This window comes from Scyliorhinus canicula, chromosome 15 (genome assembly GCF_902713615.1).
Source record: "Scyliorhinus canicula chromosome 15, sScyCan1.1, whole genome shotgun sequence".
In the NCBI taxonomy this organism is placed as follows: domain Eukaryota; kingdom Metazoa; phylum Chordata; class Chondrichthyes; order Carcharhiniformes; family Scyliorhinidae; genus Scyliorhinus; species Scyliorhinus canicula.
This window is the reverse complement of record NC_052160.1, coordinates 77,775,846-77,796,345: the sequence shown is the minus strand read 5'-3', so window position 1 is coordinate 77,796,345 and position 20,500 is coordinate 77,775,846. Positions and strand designations below refer to the sequence as shown.

The following is a 20,500-nucleotide window of genomic DNA, read 5'->3' as shown; positions in this document are numbered from 1 at the left end:
CCAACCTCTCCCTTTAATGTATTGTTGCTTTTGAAGCACACGGCTTGTTCTCCAGGTGTGGTATTACAATTATGGACACGTGGGTTTTTAAACACAAAACAATATTTGTGAGAGGAGCAGAACCGTTGACTCTTTATACAACAGCAGCTAAATGTCTAACACTCCTCCTCGGCAGCTCTACCCTCTCCCTTAGCTCCTCCCGACTGGAGAATTCTTCCTCCAAATACTAATCCCTCATCTTGACCAGCCCCACTTCCCTCGACCTCCTTCTCCTTCCCACCACCGTCGCACCTTGTCCACATTCGGTGCCCAATAATAATGAAGCAAGTTTGGCAACGCCAACCCCCCCCTCCCCCCGCTGCCTCTGCCTCTGCCTCCCTACCCTCGGCACCTTCCCAGCCCATACAAAGTCCGAGATGATCGCGTCCACTTTCCGAGAAAAGGCCTTTGGTATAAAGATCGGGAGAGCCTGAAAGATAAACAAGAACCTTGGTAGAATATTCATTTTCACTACTTAGACCCTCCCTGCCAACGTTAAGTGCAATGTATCCCACATCCTAAGATCCTCCCTGGCCTCCTCCACCAGCTTTGTTAAGTTCCACTTAAGGAGCCCCATCCATTCCCTCGCTACCTGAATTCCCAAATACCTAAACCTATCCCTCGCTTCCATAAATGGCATCCCCCCTAAATTGGCACGCTGTCCCACCTCATTCACCGGGAATACCTCGTTTTTCCTACATGCAGCTTCATCCCGAGAACCCTCCTAACCTCCTCAGCAGGCTCATGATCCTTCCCATACTCTCCAACGGATCCAAAACATACAGCAAGAGGTCATCGGCATAGAGCGACACCCGATGCTCCCTCTGTACCCTCATAATCCCCGCCACTCCGCCGACTCCCTGAGAGCAATTGCCAACGGCTCTATGGCCAGCGCAAACAGCATCGGCAACAGTAGGCACCCCTGCCTCGTACCCCTGTGTAAGTCAAAGCTTCTTGAGCTCATATCATTCATCCTCACCCTCGCCCTTGGTGCCACATACAGCAACCGCACCCATGCCGCAAATCTCGGCCCAAATCCAAACCTTCCCAAAACTTCGAACAAGTGCCGCCACTCCACCCGATCAAATGCCTTCTCCGCGTCCCTGGACACCACCACGTCCGGTACCAGAGCACCCGACAGATTCATCATCACATTCAACAGCCGTCTTATATTACTCGCGAGCTGCCTGCCCTTAACGAAGCCTGTTTGATCTTCTGCAACCACCCCCGGGACACAGTCCTCCATCCTCCTCGACAACAACTTAGCCAATATTTTCACATCCGTGTTTAATAGTGATATGGGCCTATACGACCCACATTCGACCGGATCCTTCCCTTTATTGGGGATTAGTGTGATTACTGCCTGCGTCATCGTCTCCGGCAACTCCCCCTTCTCCAGCGCTTCATTAAACGCCCCCAACAGATGTGGTGCCAGCTTTGTCGCAAATTCATAATAAAATTCCGCCGGGTATCCTTCCGGCCCAGGGGCCTTCCCCTGACTTCATACCGCTGATACTAACCAGCACCTCCCTCAGCCCCAAGTGCTCCTCCAATGCCTGCCTCTTTGGTTCCTCCATCTGGAGAAATTCCAGGTCATCCAGAAACCGCCCCACATACATCACCATCCTCTCCCCCCCGGGTCTGCCTCGGAAAGTCCCTGGCTTCGACACCACAACCCCAACCCCAGTCCGTAACTTCAGTATTTCCCTGGATGCGGCCTGCCTCTGCAGCTGGTGCATCAGCATGCGGCTTGCCTTCTCCCCATACTCATAATGTACCCCTCTACCCTACGCAGTTGCTCTACCGTCCTCCCCATTGTCAGCCTGTCAAACTGCTCCTGCAACTTTTTCCTCCTTGCCAATCCCTCAACGGTGGACACCCTCGAATATTCCCTGTGCACCTCCACTATCTCGCTCACTAGAAGGTCATGTTCCTCCCTCCTTTCCTTCTCCGCACGAGCCTTAAACAAATTAATTTCTCTCCGGACCACAGTCTTCAGTGCTTCCCATAAAATGGCTGCCGACACCACCCCATTCTGATTCAACTCCTTAATCGCCGCCTGCACTTAATCACAAAAACCTCCATCTGCCAACAACCCTGAGTCAAACCTGCACCCCGGCCTCTGCTCTCGTCCCGTTCTAGAACATAGAACATAGAACAGTACAGCACAGAACAGGCCCTTCGGCCCTCAATGTTGTGCCGAGCCATGATCACCCTACTCAAACCCACATATCCACCCTATACCCGTAACCCAACAACCCCCCCATTAACCTTACTTCTAACCCGAATCTTCAGCCAGTGGGGTGCATGGTCCGAGATAACTATCCGAAATGAAATGAAATGAAAAATGAAATGAAAATTGCTTATTGTTACAAGTAGGCTTCAAATGAAGTTACTGTGAAAAGCCCCTAGTCACCACGTTCCAGCGCCTGTTCGGGGAGGCTGGTACGGAAATTGAACCGTGCTGCTGGCCTGCCTTGGTCTGCTTTCAAAGCCAGCGGTTTAGCCGTGTGCTAAACCAGCCCCTATCCCCGCATACTCTGCCCCTCCACCCCAACCAAAATCTCATTACAAAATAGTCAATCCTCGAATACACCTTATGGACGTGTGAAAAGAAGGAATACTCCCTTCCCCTGGGTTCTCAAAATGCCATGGGTCCACCATACCCATCCTCTCCATAAACCCTCCCAGCTCCCTCACCATTCGTACCTTCCCATTGACCTGGGGCTCGACCTATCCACCCTCAGCTCCAGGACACAGTTAAAATCTCCTCCCATGGTTATGTGGTGCGTGGCCAAATCCGGGATCACTGTCAGCAACCCCCTCATAAAACCCACATCATCCCAATTTGGGGCATATGCATTTACCAACATTCCCGGTGCTCCTTCCAATACACCACTCACAATCACATATCTCCCAACCGGATCCCTCACCTCCTTCGCACTCACAAATTCCATTTATTTGCTCATTAAAATCGCCAATTTTAATCCCCTCGATTTCAAATCATAACCCGAGTGAAAAACCTGCCCGACCCACCCCTTCCTGAACCTAACCTGGTCCTTCACACAGAGGTATGTCTCTTGCAGAAAGACAATCCCCGCTTGCAGGCTTCTCAGGTGAGCGAACACCCGTGACCTTTTAGCTGGCCCATTCAATCCCAAAACATTCCACATTACCAGCCTTACCGGACATTCCGTCATCTTTCCTACTTCACTTCCAGCCCCTTAATTCCACCCTCTACCTAGCACACCCCAGATGCCCCTTTTTCCGCCCCGACCATGCCATATTTCACCCCCTGCCATGTCGCAGCAACTTCCTCCTCCCTTTCCCCCCTTCCCTTACTTCCCCCCCCCCACTTCCCCCTCCCCCCAGCCACCCCTCTAACACGGCAGCTCCTGCCCATATGCACCTCCCAATGACCTCCCTCCCCCCCACTCTTCAGCTCATGGAAGAAGGCTCCCTGCTGACCGTACCTTCCCCCATCCAATCAAGGACTTCTCCTGAACTCCTATTCCATGAGCTTTTATTTCCACAATAACCTTTGACTTAGCTCTTTATCAAATACTTTCTGGAAATCTAAGTACGGTACGTCCACCGGTTTCCCTTTATCCATATCACATCTTACTTCCTCAAAGAATTCCAATAAGTTAGTTAAGCATAATTACCCTTGCACAAACTTCTGCTGCCCGTGTCTAAATTTGCACCAAGTCCTGTTCTAACCGGTGCTTGCTGACCTACATTGGCTCCAATGGAACGTCTCCATATAATCCATAAATTCCCATAGTGCAGAAGAACATTAGAACATAAGAACTAGGAGCAGGAGTAGGCCATCTGGCCCCTCGAGCCTGCTCCGCCATTCAATGAGATCATGGCTGATCTTTTGTGGACTCAGCTCCACTTTCCGGCCCGAACACCATAACCCTTAATCCCTTTATTCTTCAAAAAACTATCTATCTTTATCTTAAAAACATTTAATGGGCAAGGAATTCCATAGATTCACAACCCTTTGGGTGAAGACGTTCTTCCTAAAGTCAGTCCTAAATCTACTTCCCCTTATTTTGAGGCTATGCCCCCTAGTTCTGCTTTCACCCGCCAGTGGAAACACCCTGCCCGCATCTATCCTATCTATTCCCTTCATAATTTTACACGTTTCTATAAGATCCCCCCTCATCCTTCTAAATTCCAGCGAGTACAGTCCCAGCCTACTCAATCTCTCCTCGTAATCCAACACCTTCAGTTCTGGGATTAACCTAGTGAATCACCTCTGCACACCCTCCAGCGCCAGTACGTCCTTTCTCAGGTAAGGAGACCAAAACTGAACACAATACTCCAGGTGTGGCCTCACTAACACCTTATACAATTGCGGCAATTCCCCAGTCTTAAACTCCATGCCTCTAGCAATGAAGGACAAAACTCCATTTGCCTTCTTAATCACCTGTTGTACCTGTAAAACAACTTTTTGCGACTCATGCACGAGCACACCCAGGTCTCTCTGCACAGCGGCATGTTTTAATATTTTATCATTTAAATAATAATCCCTTTTCCTATTATTCCAACCAAAATGGATAACCTCACATTTGTCAACATTGTATTCCATCTGCCAGACCCTAGCTCATTCACTTAACCTATGCAAATCCCTCTGCAGACTTCCGGTATCCTCTGCACTTCTTGCTTTTCCACTCATCTGTGTCGTCTGCAAACTTGGACACATTGCCCTTGGTCCCCAACTCCAAATATCTAAGGAGGTCACGAACCCTCCAAAAGAGCACTCTGCCTGGACTCACTCTCCACCCTATCCCCGTAAACCTGCTGAACCTGAACATCTTTGGACACTAAGGGGCACTCACCTAACCTGCACATCTTTGGACTGTGGGAAGAAACTGGGACACCTGGACGAAATCCATGCAGACACTGGGAGAAAGTACAAACTCCACACAGTCACCCAACACCGGAATAAAACTGGTTACCTGGCGCTGTGAGGCAGCAGGGCTAACCATAATGTCACCGTGCAGCCTCTGTTTTAAAATTCCAATTCTTCTTTTCAACCTCCTCTATGACCTCCTCTCTATCCTCTTCTTTCTGACTTCTTCACCATCCTAATTTTTAAATTGCTTACACCATTGATGCTCATGCCTTTAGACCTAGATGTGAAGCTCTGAAATTTACTCTCTAACCCTCTCACCCCAACTACCCCTCCCCCATCTATCAAGCAATTAAAACTTAAGATAAAAGCAAATTACTGCAGATGCTGGAACCTGAAATCAAAGAGAAAATGCTGGAAAATCTCAGCCGGTCCAGGTGACTCTTTGTCAAAGCCGGATACTGCCGGACCTGCTGAGATTTTCCAGCATTTTCTCTTTGATTTCAGATTCCATCGTCCGCAGTAATTTACTTTTATCCATTAAAACTGAAGCATTGAGGAACTCTTTCCTAACATCTCCACTCCACTCTCCCACCTCTTCCACCCCCTCCCCTCTGTCCCCATCCCCACGTCAACCCCTCTTCCAGCACTTCTCCCCTTTTTTTTCTTTATAATAATCTTTATTGTCACAAGTAGACTTACATTGCAATGAAGTTACTGTGAAAAGCCCCCATTCGCCACGTTCCGGCGTCTGTTCAGGTACACAGAGGGAAAATTCAGAATGTCCAAATTACCTAACAGCGTGTCTTTCAGGACTTGTCGGAGGAAACTGGAGCACCCGGAGGAAACCCACACAGACACAGGGAGAACGTGCAGACTCCACACAGACAGTGACCCAAGCCGGCAATCGAATCCGGGTCCCTGGCGTTGTGAAGCAACAGTCTTAACCACTGTGCTACCGTGTTCTCCATATCTTAACCCTTTCTGTCCCCATCATCTCCCTCTAGTCCCCTCCACACTGCCCCCATTTGCCTCTCAGTTCTCCACTGTGTTCCCTCCTCTGTTCCCCTCTGTTATCTCCTCTGTTTCCTACTGTTTCACTCTTTTGTTTCTCCCCACTGTTCCCTCCTCTGTTCCCTCCACTGTTCCCCTCTCTGTCTCCCATTCTTTGTCCCCACCTCTGTCCCTCCATCCCCCTCTCTGTCCCCCATTCCCTCCATCTCCCCCATTCCCTCCATCTCCCCCATCTACCGCCCTCTGTCCCTCCCCCTCTCCCTCCTCTCTGCCCCCCTCCGCCCCGTACCTCCCACCCCATCTAAGTTATTGTTTGATTTGTTTGAAGATTTTACACTATGAAAGGGAACAGTTAGGGTAGATTGGGTGAAAAGTAAGATAAGGGGGCATAATCTAAAAATTAGAGTTAGACTTTTCAGGAGTGAAATTGTGATATGCCTCTACACACAAAGGTAAGTTGTAGGGTGTTGGTTACCTATCGGTAGGTCTGAAAAGTTTTTTAAGTACATGCAGGTGAATTGTAAATCTTTATTAATTCTTGGAACTGTTTACTAATATACAGAAGGGGCCCAACCTTGGAGCTGCCTCCATGCTTACTGGTACACAGGGCCTGTCCAATATTCGACTTACCTTGTGTGGGGGTCATGTGCTCTCATGCATCATAAGATATAGAAGTAGAATTAGGCCACTCGGCCCATCGATTCTGCTCCGCCATTCGATCATGGCTGATATTTTTCTCATCCCCATTCTCCTGCCTTTCCCCCATAACCCCTGATCCCCTTATTAACCATGAACCTATCTATCTCTGTCTTTAAGACACTCAGTGATTTGACCTCAACAGCCTTCTGCGGCAGAGTTCCACAGATTCACCACCCTCTGGTTGAAGAAATTCCTCCTCATCTCTGTTTTAAAGAATCGTCCCTTTAGTCTGAGATGGTGTCATCTGCTTCTAGTTTTTCCTACGAGTGGAAACATCCTCTCCACGTCCACTCTATCCAGGTCTCATAGTATCCTGTAAGTTTCAATAAGATCCCCCCATATCCTTCGAAACTCCAATGAGTACATACCCAGAGTCCTCAACCTTTCCTCATACGACAAGCTGATCATTCCAGGGATCATTCTTGTGAACCTCCTCTGGACCCTTTCCAAGGCCAGCACATCCTTCCTTAGATATGGGGCCGAAAACTGCTCACAATACTCCAAATGGGGTCTGACCAGAGCCTCATACAGCCTTAGAAGTACATCTCTGGTCTTGTATTCTAGCCCTCTTGACATGAATGCTAACATTGAATTTGCCTTCCTAACTGCCGACTGAACCTGCATGTTAACCTTAAGAGAATCGTGAACAAGGACTCCCAAGACCCTTTATGCTTCTGATTTCCGAAGCATTCCCCATTTAGAAAATAGTCAATGTCTAAATTCCTCCTTAGAAAGTGCAAAACCACACTTTTCCACATTGTATTTCATCTGCCAATTCATTGCCCACTCTCCCATCCTGTCCAACTCCTTCTGCAGCCCCATTTCTTACTCAAGACTACCTGTCCCTCTACAGATCTTTGTATCATCTGCAAACTTTGCAACAGTGCCTTCAGTTCCTTCTTCCAGATCATTAATGTATATTATGAAAAGTTGTGGTCTCAGCACAGACCCCTGAGGCACACGACTAGTCACCGGCTGCCATCCTGAAAAATACCCCTTTATCCCCAGTCTCTGCCTTCTGCCAGTCAGCCAATCTTCAATCCATGCCAGGATCTTACCCTTAACACCATGGGCTTTGAACGTATTTAACAAGCTCCTATGCGGCATCTTGTCAACGGCCTTCTGGAAATCTAAATTAATCACGTCCTTTGTCTAACTTCCTTGTTACCTCCTCAAAGAACTCTAACAGATTTGTCAGACATGATCCCCCTTTGACAACGCCGTGCTGACTCAGTACTATTTTACCATGCACTTCCAAGTACTCCGCCATCTCATCTTTAACAACGGACTCTAAAATCAATGACCGAAGTCAGGCTAATCAGCCTATAATTTCCCGTCTTCTGCCTCCCTCCCTTCTTAAACATTAGTGTTACATTCGCCACTTTTCAGTCCTCTGGCACCCTTCCTGCCTCCAGTGATTCCTGAAAGATCACCACTAATACCTCCACAGCTATCTCTTTTAGGAGCCTGGGGTGTAGTCTATCTGGTCCAGGTGATTTATCCACCACCACTGTGTGGGCGGTACTGTACTCAGTTGCAGATCTTTATGCTACAGTAGAAGTTTGGAGCTCCGTTTTACAAATGACAGCTAGATTAAATGTTACATTTAAAACTGGGTTGATATGGAGTTCGGCTGAGGTGAGCAATGATCTCATTAAAAGGTCGAACAGGCTCAAGGGGCTAAATGGCTGACTTCTGTTCCTATGATTGCTGGTGTCTTTCACCCAGAGTTCCTTTCAGTCAATTTTTAATGATTGATTGATTAGGACTGTGAGCCTGTTTCATTTCAACATTCCCTGAAGAATTCATCAGTCTTGGAAGATTTAATCTCCTGTTCAGGCAATGTCATATCTCAGTTCTATTACACCACCATATCGAGTTGGCAGGACAGACAGTCAAGGGGCAATTTCAGTTCATTATCGGGATTTGTGAAGTGAAGGGAAATACCATTAAATGGTGAAATCTAAAAAGAATAACTGATACCCTTCGTACAATTGCTTTTAAAGTACACTCGCTATTTTTATGAAACTGGCCCTTCAGTCAAAAGTTTCAAAATACAAAATATCTGACAGTGAAGCACTGTACTACACTGGGAATACACGGTACTTCACCTGAGGAAGGAGCAGTGCTTTAAAAGCTAGTGATTTGAAACAAACCTGTTGGACTTTGACCTGGTGTTGTAATACTTCTTACTGTGCTCACCCCAGTCCAACGCCGGCATCTCCACATCATACACTGGAGATGTCAGCCTAATTAATGGACTAATCCTCTGGAGTGCGACTCAAACCCATGACTTTCACACTGAGTTAAAGCTAATTGGGAATTGTGCAGAAAGGAACACCTGTCCCTTCTGGAGGAATAGAACATAGAACATAGAACAGTACAGCACAGAACAGGCCCTTCGGCCCTCAATGTTGTGCCGAGCCATGATCACCCCACTTAAACCCACGTAACCCACATACCCGTAACCCAACAATCCCCCCATTAACCTTACACTACGGGCAATTTAGCATGGCCAATCCACCTAACCCGCACATCTTTGGACTGTGGGAGGAAACCGGAGCACCCGGAGGAAACCCACGCACACACGGGGAGGACGTGCAGACTCCACACAGACAGTGACCCAGCCGGGAATCGAACCTGGGACCCTGGAGCTGTGAAGCATTGATGCTAACCACCATGCTACCGTGAGGCCCCTAATGACCTATGATCTTTTGTGTGTAATCTAGGGAGTTCTCCAGAGAGAGAGAGAAGGCCAAGTCACGGGGAGATTTCCAGAAGTTCAGGGAAAAGCAGCTGCTGGATGAGGATTTGAAGGGCTACCTTAACTGGATCACACATGCTGAGGATATTGACCTGGATCACATCAACCGTGGAGATGGTGAGAAGCTGAGTGGGTTTTTGGGGCCACAGGCAGTTGTCTAGTCTGAGACATTTCCAACTGAATCCTGCATGCTATTCTGGAGATTTGGTTCTCCACAGCTGTGATCTATCCCTTAAGGTCAGGGCTGGTTTAGCTCGATCAGGGCTGGTTTAGCTCAGGAGGCTAGACAGCTAGTTTGTAATGCAGAACAAGGCCAGCAGCGCGGGTTCAATTCCCCTACCAGCTTACCCGAACAGGTGCCGGAATGTGGCGACTCGGGGCTTTTCACAGTAACTCAATACTTGTGACAATAAAAGATTATTATTATTATTAAGTTGGGTTACTTGTCAGAAATCGTATTGTTGTGTCTGTAGTACAGCTCACCCTTCATTACACACAGTGTCTAAAGGTTTGTGACAAAGTCTGAGAACCTCTAGTTACACCAAACAAAATCATCAACTTATAATCCTTTACCCTTTCTCCACTTCTTCAAAGATCACTCTCATGTCTGAGTGAAAGCTCATGGATCTAGGTCCCACTTGAGAGAGTGAGCAGAAACCCTAGTGCAGTACTGAGGATGAAATGTTAAACCAAAGAGGCAATCCCCTGTTGGGTGCAATGATCCTGTGGTAATTTTCAAAGAAGAGTAGAGAAGTTCTTCTTGGTGTCCGGGTCAATATTTACTCCTTCATCAACATCACCAAAACAGATTACCTGCTCACTATCAGATTGTTATTTGTGAGATCTTGCTGTGCAATGTTTCCATCATTACAATAGTGACTTCGCTTCAGAAGTACTTCATTGGCTTTGGGAGGTCCTGAAATTGTGAAAGCCGCTGTATAAATGCAAGACTTTCTTTGTGAGGAACTTGTATAGCCATCTGAGACAGTAAGACTGGCATTTATAAATGTGTGTTTATTGTGATTGTGTCTCCTGCTCTGCAGGGATATTAGCATCCGATGAAAGTGGCTCAATGGCCTCTCAGGAACTGCTTGAGATGGAGGGAATGAGCTTGCTGTCACGCATCAAGTAAGTCAGCATTGACCAATTACTGTGTAAAAGGCCAGCATCATAGATTTCATAGAATTTACAGTGCAGAAGGAGGCCATTCGGCCCATCGACTCTGTACCGGCTCTTGGAAAGAGCACCCTACCCAAGCCCATACCTCCACCCTATCCCCATAACCCAATAACCCCACCTAACACTAAGGGCAATTTGGACCCTAAGGGCAATTTATCATGGCCAATCCACCTAACCTGCACATCTTTGGACTGTGGGAGGAAACCGGAGCACCCGGAGGAAACCCACGCACACACGGGGAGAACGTGCAGACTCCACACAGAACTGGTTGTATTGGCCTTGTGGAGCTCAGGGAGGTAGGGAAGACCGATGGTGAAATGAATTTAATTGTCTTGTGACCTTGTGGTCTTAGAAATGTAGAGTTCATAGAATTGGACTTGGAACCTGGAGGTTATGAGTTCAAATCCCACCATAACAAGTTGGGAAATTAAATTCCAAAGATGTGCAGGTTGGGTGGATTGCCCATGCTAAATTGCCCCTTCGTGTCCAAAGATCATAGAATCATAAAATTTACAGTGCAAAAGGAGGCTATTTGGCACATAGAGTCTGCACCGGCCCTTGGAAAGAGGACCTCACTTAAGCCTCCACCCTATCCCACCCAGTAACCCCACTTAACCTTAGAACAGTACAGCACAGAACAGGCCCTTCGGCCCTCGATGTTGTGCCGAGCAATGATCACCCTACTCAAACCCACATATCCACCCTATACCCGTAACCCAACAACCCCCCTTTAACCTTACTTTTTTGGACAGTAAGGGCAATTTAGCATGGCCAGTCCACCTAACCTGGATATCTTTGGACTGTGGAAGGAAACCGGAGCACCCAAAGGAAACCCACACAGACACGGGGAGAACGTGCAGACTCCACACAGACAGTCACCCAAGCCGGGAATCAAACCTGGGATCCTGGAGCGTTGAAACAACTGTGCTAACCACTATGCTTCCGCGCTGCCCGCTTCGATGTACAAGTTAGGTGGGTTGCAGGGATGGGGTAGGGGAGTGCTCTTTTCGAGGGTCGGTGCAGACTCAATAAGCAGAATGACCACTGTTGGGATTCCACTCTATTCTATTCTATTTATTTTTTAAAATTATTTTTATCGGTATTTCAAATAACAGTTACAGAGTAAACAAGAAAAGAAGAGAAAAAAACTGGGTTTCACACATAAAGTATCGTACAATTACCTAGGTTTGAGCCGACAGCCTCAGGCCCCTCCTTGTCACCATAGCCATGACTGAGGCTTTAAAGCTGGACAGTATTTACATTTGTACGACAATGTTCGATTTTCAGACCAGTCTGTCGGATTTCACTAGGGTCCCTGTCGCTTAACGGCAGGAGTCATTTCTCATTTCCCCCTTCTGTATCCTGCTGTGTTTAAGCACTATCACCATGTGGTAGCTGGTAAGTCTGATCAAGCCAGTAAGAGGTCATCAGTTAGATTAGTAGAGTGTCAACCCACAGCTGAACATGTACAGCAGTCCACTAGTTAAATAAAACTGTTGGATCATCTCCTGTGTCAGACGTCTGTTTCTAGCTTCACTGCATCCAGTTGCAGTCAACGTCGAACCAACCTGCCTAACACATCTCTACCCCCACCACCTTGGACATAGTCTCGAAGAAGGCCGTCCAGAATTCCCTCAGTCTGGGGCATGACCAGAACATGTGAGTGTAGTTGGCCAGAACCCAACCCCCGGCACCTTTTACACTTGTCCTCCAACCCGGAAAGATCCTGCTCATGCGTGTCTTGGCTCTATGCACCACCTTGAGCTGCATCAGGCTTAGCCCAGTGCCGGAGGAGGTTAAGTTGACTCTGTGCAGAGTCGCGATCCAGAGTCCTCCCCATATCTCCATGCTCAATTCCTCTTCCCACTTTTGTCTGTTCTCGTCCAATGAAGTTGTAATCTTTTCCATGAGCCTCCTTGTCATCCACTAACCAGTCCAGCATACCATCTTGTTCAGGAGTGTGTGCATAGGTCTTTGGGGGAACTCTTTCATTGCAGAAACAGTTGTATAGCTGCAGTCATCTGGGCAGGATTTTCCCCTACCCGGCGGGGCGGGTGGTCCTGGCGGGACGGAGTGACGTGAACCACTCCGGTGTCGGGCCGCCCCAAAGGTGCGGAATCCTCTGCACCTTTAGGGGCTAGGCCCACCCCGGAGTGGTTTGCACCCCGCCGGCCGGCGGGAAAGGGCTTGGCGCCACGCCAACCGGAGCTGAAGGGCCTCTGCCGGCCGGCGCGAGTTGGTGCATGCGTGGGAGCGCAGCATGTGCTGGCGTCATCCCCGTGCATGCACAGAGGGATTCGCTTCCACACCGGGAATGGCGGTACAGCCTCCAGTGCGGAAGGATAGAGTGCCCCCACGGGTCCGCCCGCGGATCGGTGGGCCTAGATCGCAGGCCAGACCACCGTGGGGGCACCTTCCGGGGCCAGATCCTCCCGCGCCCCCCCAAGAACCCCGGAGGCCGCCCGCGTCGCCAGGTCCCGCCGGTAAGGGTGTCAATTACAAGAGGTCACGATTTCAAAGTGAGAGGGGGAAAGTTTAAGGGAGATGTGCGTGGAAAGTTTTTTACGCAGAGGGTGGTGGGTGCCTGGAACGCTTTGCCAGCGGAAGTGGTAGAGGCGGGCACGATAGCATCATTTAAGATGCATCTAGACAGATATATGAACGGGCAGGGAAGTAGACCTTGGAAAATAGGGGACTGGTTTAGGAAAAAAGGATCTGGATCGGTGCAGGCTGGGAGGGCCGAAGGGCCTGTTCCTGTGCTGTAATTTTCTTTGTTCTTTGTTCTTTGTACTCCAATTTATGCCGGCAGGACTGGCAAAGAACGGGCGGGACTTCGGCCCATCGTGAGCCGGAGAATTCGGGGAGCCCTGGGGCCCATTCAGTCGCGCCGATCTCCGCCATTCTCCCGCGACTTACGCCGGGCTGATTTTTTTGGGGGGCAGGAGAATTTGGAGGATGGCGGGGGCAGGATTCACGCCGACCCCCGCAGCGATTCTCCGACCACCCCCTGAGCTCCTTTGGAAAATTGGAGCTTCTCTGTGAGTCTCACCAGGGTCACTTGTCTGTTGTCCATGTACATGTCCTCTACCGTCTGCGTTCCTCTATCCCGTCCCCAAATTCCAAAGGTAGCGTCCATTCCTGCAACCCCCACTACCCCCTCCGGCCGACCACCCCATCCCATGAACTTCCTCCGCCGCGACACTAACCCTTCCCCCTTGCAGTCTCATCGTGATTCCTATCTGCCTCACTACTGGGTGCGGGCTCTGGGTTGACAGTGTCAGTGGGTCTGGTCCATGGAATGGAGGGCGATGATACCCATTTGACAGCATCTGACTCCTGCCAATGGTAGCACTCTCCAACGTCCACCTGGGTGATCACTGCATGCGGACAGGCCATTCCATCACACGGTCACACCAAACCATTGGGGTGGTGGAGGTGGTAATATGGTGGGAGGGGGTGGGGGTGGTGGGAGAGACGGGGTGTTTGGGGTGGGGCACCCCAGCGGTGAACGCTGTATGAATTGCGGCCACTGGCTGAAACGCATCCCAACCCCAGCACATCCTCTGCAGCCACCCAGTGTAGCCCATACCTCACACCTGTTTTAAAGAGCACAAAGGCAGGTTGATACGTTGTGAACAGGTGTTTATTGTGAAACGTTGAACATTTCTATGCAGGTGTGGTGAATGTAACTCTGTCATTCACACTGTGATATATATATGAGACCGTACGATTGTAAGTGCAGTTGCGTTGCCCGACAACTAGGGGGAGTAGCTCTGGGAATGCTTAGGAGTTTGTACAGGGCTCCACCCTTGGCTCCGCCCACGGCTCCTCCCCCTGGATTGCTGTATAAATATCGATGCCCAGAGCCAGCTGACCAGTTCATCGAGAGTTCAACGTGTAACAGGCTGGCTCTGTAGTAAGTAGATTAAAACCACTGTTCATATCTCAATGCACGTGTCTAGTGAATTGATGGTCTCATCAGCAGGTTTTTACCCTAGCCCCTATCGCTTAACTGTGTGCTGTGCCCATGTCAACGTAACTGGTGTATACCTTTCTGGTTTACAGGCCCTAATTCTACATCTGGGTGGATCCCCAGGTTGTACATTAGGAGGGGAGGCAGCCTCCTGCCACCCTCTAACCTGCGACCTCTTTGGCGGCTGTCTTCTGGGGCGACCGGGCCTGGATGGGCCCGGCTGCTGCTCGGGTGTCCAAGGTGGCTTGGTGCGGCACTGCTCTGCCTGCTGCCCATTAGATGCACCAGGGATAGGAGAGGGGGGATCCGAGGCACTGTGGTGTTACAGCACCTCCCTGCGGAGTCACCAACACGGTCCCCATCACCTACGCATCCCTCGGTGTACCGGATGGCCCTCGGGCTACACCTTTAGATGGGGTGTGAGCGGAGCTAACCCTGAGGCTCTGGCACACAGGCCATGGGAACCGCATCTCAACTGATGCCGATCTCTGCCCCGCCAACTGCCCTCTCGATGTTCCACTAACCAGGTCCAGTGCCCGCTACCCTTCTGTGGTGAGGGGCCGCAGGTCTGGCAGTTCTCCTCCAGTCTATTCCCTCTTCCGGGGGTTATGAGCTGCCTTCTCCTGAGGGTGGAGTGGGGGGAGACAGAAAACGCAGTGTGTTCTTTCATTAAAAGACAATGTAACGTGGCCAATCCACCTACCTTGCCGATCTTTGGGTTGTGGGGGTGACACCCACGCAAAAACGGGGGGAATGGGGCTTGGATCGAGCCCGGGTCCTCAGCACCATGAGGCAGCGGTGTTAACTCATAGTGTTAGACAGTTGGATGCATACAGCACAGGTGGTGGATAGCTGGTGGCGTTCACGGTCAGGGCACCTGGCCATGGAGGCCGGTATGGGTGTTGGCATGTGGTGCAGGGTGGGGGTTTGGTCGCCCTCTGGGTGGGGTGATAATAGTAATAATAGGAAACCAAGACATGGCAGACGAACTGAATAGTCGCTTTGCATCAGTCGTCACGGTGGAAGACACCAATGGGATGCCAGAGCTCCAGGAGAGCCAGGGGCAGAGGTGAGTGCAGTGACCATTACTAAGGAGAAGGTTCTAGGGAAACTGAAAGGTCTGAAGGTGGATAAGTCACCTGGGCTGGATGGACTACACCCCAGGGTCCTAAAAGAGATAGCTGAGGAGATTGTGGAGGCTTTGGTGGTGATCTTTCAGGAATCATTGGAAGCAGGGAGAGTCCCAGAAGATTGGAGAGTGGCTAATGTAACCACTGTTTAAGAAGGGAGGGAGTCAGAAGACGGGAAATTATAGGCCGGTTAGCCTGACTTCGGTCATTGGTAAGATATTAGAGCCCATTATTAAAGATGAGATCGTGGAGTACTTGGAAGTACACGGTAAAATGGTACTGAGTCAGCACGGCTTCGTCAAGGGGAGGTCAAGTCTGACAAATCTGTTAGAGTTCTTTGAGGAGGTAACAAGAAAGTTAGACAAAGGAGAACCAGTGGACGCGATTTATTTAGATTTCCAGAAGGCCTTTGACAAGGTGCCGCATAGCAGACTGTTAAATAAGTTAAGAGCCCACGGTGTTCAGGGTAAGATCCTGGCATGGATAGAGAATTTAACTGGCAGAAGGTAGAGAGTGGGGATAAAGGGGTCTTTTTCAGAATGGCCGCCAGTGTCTAGTGGTGTGCCTCAGGGGTCTATGCTGGGACCACAACTTTTCACAATATACATTAATGATCTGGAAGAAGGAACTGAAGGCTCTTTTGCTAAGTTTTCAGATGGTACAAAGATCTGTAGAGGGACAGGTAGTATTGAGGACGCAAGGGGGTTGCAGAAGGACTTGGACCAGCTAAGCGAGCGGGCAATGAAGCGGCAGGTGAAATACAATGCGGAAAAGTGTGAGGTTATGCACTTTGGAAGGAGTAATTTAGGCATAGACTATTTTCTAAAAGTGGAAATGCTTAGGAAAGCAGAAGCACAAAGGGACTTGGGAGTCCTTGTTCACGATTCTTTTAAGGCTAACGGGCAGGTTCAGTCGGCAGTTAGGAATGCAAATGCAATGTTAGCATTCATGTCGAGGGCGAGAATACAAGACCAGGGATGTACTACTGAGGCTGTATAAGGCTCTGATCAGACCCCATTTGGAGTATTGTGAGCAGTTTTGGGTCCTGTATCTAAGGAAAGATGTGCTGGCCTTGGAAAGGGTCCAGTGGAGGTTTACAAGAATGTTTCCTGGAATGAAGAACTTGTCGTATGAGGAACGGTTGAGGACTCTGGGTCTGTACCCATTGCAGTTTAGAAGGATGAGGGGGGATCTTATTGAAACTTACAGGCTACTACGAGGCCTGGATACAGTGGATGTGGAGAGGATGTTTCCACTTGTAGGAAAAGCCAGAAGCAGAGGACAAAATCTCAGACTAAAGGGACGATCCTTTAAAACAGAGATGAGGAGGAATTTCTTCAGCCAGAGGGTGGTGAATCTGTGGAACTCTTTGCCGCAGAAGGCTGTGGAGGCCAAATCACAAAGTGTCTTTAAGACAGAGATAGATAGGTTCTTGGTTAATAAGGGGATCAGGAGAATGGGGATGAGAAAAATATCAGCCATGATTGAATAGCGAAGCAGACTTCATGGGCCGAGTGGCCTGCTTCTATGTCTTATGGTCTTCTGGGTGGGGGTGGGGTTTACGGGTGTGTGGAACTGGGTTTTGCTGCCAGGAGCATAGTGCTGCCCACTCACCCTGGCCGCCCTGAGAAGGCTGTGCAGTTATTTCTGGCACTGCTCTCCAGCCCTGGCAGTGGGGCCCACAGCGCTCATGACCTCTGCCACCTGTGCCCAGATGCAGTGTACGACGGTGGGTGGCATCCTCCTTGCTATCCCAGGGCATAGGGTAGCCTGCTCCTCTTCCACGGTGTCCAAAAGGGTCTCCAGCTCCATCTCTGCAAATTGATGTGCTGCACTCCATGCTCCCATCTTTTTCGCTGGGACCTGTGTGTGTGGGAAGTGGAGTGCTTTTATGCGGCTGCAGCTTGTCAGCCTCTCGAGTTTTCTTTTTATTTGTTCATGGGATGTGGGTGTCGCTGGCTGTGTCAGCATTTATTACCCATCCCTGAGGGCATTTAATCATCAACTACATTGCTGTGGGTCTGGAGACACATGTAGGCCAGACCAGGTAAGGACGACAAATTTCCTTCCCTAAAGGACATTAGTGAACCAGGTGGGTTTATACGACAATCGACAATGGTTTCATGCTTATTAATTCCAGATTTCTATTGAATTAAAATTTCACCATGCGCCATGCCGCGATCTGAGCCCGGGTCCCAAGATCATGACTCTGGGTCTCTGGATTACTAATGCAGCAACAATACCACTACACCACCGCCTCCCCTATAAGTGTCAATCCCAACCGCAGGGAATACTACACTGCTTTTCATTGGAATCAATCATGTTGCACGTTGCTAGCCCGTTAATGGTTGATGAATTGCTTCAGGAGCTGCGCCAATTTTGCTGCTGTAGAAATCCACCGACTCAGTCCCGGCTTCAACACTTAGTTTCTGAAATGGATGAATTCTGCCCTATAATTCTCATTGTGATTCAGGCCTGACTGATGTGTTCAGTCACTGTGAAGGAACACCATCAATGTGCCCGGAAGGTTGAACGAAAACATAGGACAAAATCCTGAACTGGGAACCCTGACTTTATCTTGCGCAGTGATCAGGTTTTCACTTCAGACTGAAAGGAACACAGCGCATCGTAACAATGAGCCATAGAAAAGTGAAGTTAATTGGAGTTTATTTACAGAAGTGAACCTTATGTAGAAGTGATTCACACTGTGCAACTACAACTTTCTGAGTTTCCTTACCTTGCTACTGCACCTTGATGCATCCCCAACATTCACAGCAGAGGTGGAGGTAGCCTATTGTCCACCTAGCCCTGTTGCTTGTAATTACCTTGGTGAGCATCCTCCATGGGCCGAGACCTGTGGGGCCCTGGCTTGCTTTTGGGTCCCTGCTATGTGGCAGTGCCCCACTCCTTGGTATGTGGAGCTGGAGCTGAAGCAGTCACAGGAAGGAAGGATGCGGATGAGTGGGATATTCCCAGAGTCACCTGGGTGGATGGCCTCAGAGTGTGCACAAGCTGCTGCTCCTCCCTGTGGGTGCTCAACGGCCATTGGCTGCTTCCTTGAGAGGAAGGGTAGCTGGAGTTAGCTCAAAGCCCAATCCCACTCTGGTGTTGGCACTGCCAGAAAGTGCCCCTTCCATGGAGTGCAGCTCCTGCAGCAGATGTCTTGGACCAAAGTCTCTACAACGGACGCTACTCTACCAGTTTTGAACTTGGTGCTTTGGAGTGTCAGCGCCATCACCTGGTCTGAAGGCGGATAAACTCCTCTATCGTTTGTAATCCAAGGAGTGCAGCAAATATCCCTTCCTGATTTTCCCAAGTTTACGTTTGGGGTTTCAGCAACTGAGGCACGACTGAGTCCAGAGGCTTGGCATCTGACTGGGCCTCAGCATATTCCTGTCCTCCAGTAATTCTCCAGGTGCCAGCTCCCTGCCTCTATCTGCTGTGAATCAGAAAGTGTGATGTGCTCACCAGATTGTGATTCTTGGGCTGCTTTAGAACTAAGTCTCACTGAGGAGTGTCTCTCTGGTGGTGTGGGTGGGTGACGGCTCTTCTATTTCTGGGTCTGTGAATTCATGGTTCCTGCTGTTGTTGGGGACTGGAGTTGAGGGCCTGGCTTGTGGACCCCCTCAGCTGCTTTCCAGATGTTTTCAATTCTGTCTTCACCCAAGAGAATGAGGAGGTAGTTATGAAACTCGAGGAGAGAGATTGTGAGGTTCTTGAGCAAATTGTCATAGGGAGTGACAAGGTACTAAAAGTAGACAAATATCCAGGGTGTCCCAGGTTGTTGTGGGAGGCAGGGGAGGAGTTTGCCAGTGCTCTGACTCAAATTTTTAATTCCACTATCAACGGGGGAGATGCCAGAGGTCAGCTAATGTGGAGAACAGCTAATGTGGTACCACTATTTAAGAAAGGTTGTAGAGACAAGCCAGGGAACTACAGGCCAGTGAGTCACATGTTCATGTGTTGGTGCAAACTCGATGGGCCGAAGGGCCTCTTCTACACTGTGGTATTCTGTGATTCTGTGATCCTACGAAAGAAAGGAGAGTTCATTAGTGCAAGACATGGACCTGAGAAACAGGAAACATCACTCAAAGTATTGATGTCTGAAGAATGAAGCAGTGCTGGATCTTCACTTGCTTTATTGCCGCCCACATTGGCATCAGCACAGGAGCATTCGATTGCTCTGTCCTCTAAGTTTCTGAGAACCTTGAGATCTGACATTCCTCCACCCAACTGTGACCACTGTTAAACGATAAAATATTAAAGCATGCCGCTGTTCAGAGAGACTTGGGTGTGCTAGTGCATGAGTCACAGAAGGTTGGTTTACAAGTGCAACAGGTGATTAAAAAGGCAAATGGAATTTTGTCCTTCATTGCTAGAGGGATGGAGTTTAAGACTAGGGAGGTTATGTTGCAATTGTATAAGGTGTTAGTGCGGCCACACCTGGAGTATTGTGTTCAGTTTTGGTCTCCTTACTTGAGAAAGGACGTACTGGCACTGGAGGGTGTGCAGAGGAGATTCACTAGGTTAATCCCAGAGTTGAAGGGGTTGGATTATGAGGAGAGGTTGAGTAGACTGGGACTGTACTCATTGGAATTTAGAAGGATGAGGGGGGATCTTATAGAAACATTTAAAATTATGAAGGGAATAGATAGGATAGATGCGGGCAGGTTGTTTCCACTGGCGGGTGACAGCAGAACTAGGGGGCATAGCCTCAAAATAAGGGGGAAGTAGATTTAGGACTGAGTTTAGGAGGAACTTCTTCACCCAAAGGGTTGTGAATCTATGGAATTCCTTGCCCAGTGAAGCAGTTGAGGCTCCTTCATTACATGTTTTTAAGG

The 20,500-nt window shown here is 49.2% G+C and overlaps 1 protein-coding gene across 1 annotated transcript in view; it reads left to right on the top strand.

The window, feature by feature from the left end:
• Positions 1-20,500, top strand: part of LOC119978247 (voltage-dependent L-type calcium channel subunit alpha-1S-like) — a 642,412-nt gene that overhangs the window by 96,866 nt on the left and 525,046 nt on the right. Inside the window, 2 exon segments of the mRNA XM_038819727.1 lie at positions 9,343-9,494; positions 10,421-10,505. Coding sequence (XP_038675655.1) covers positions 9,343-9,494; positions 10,421-10,505 — 237 coding nt within the window.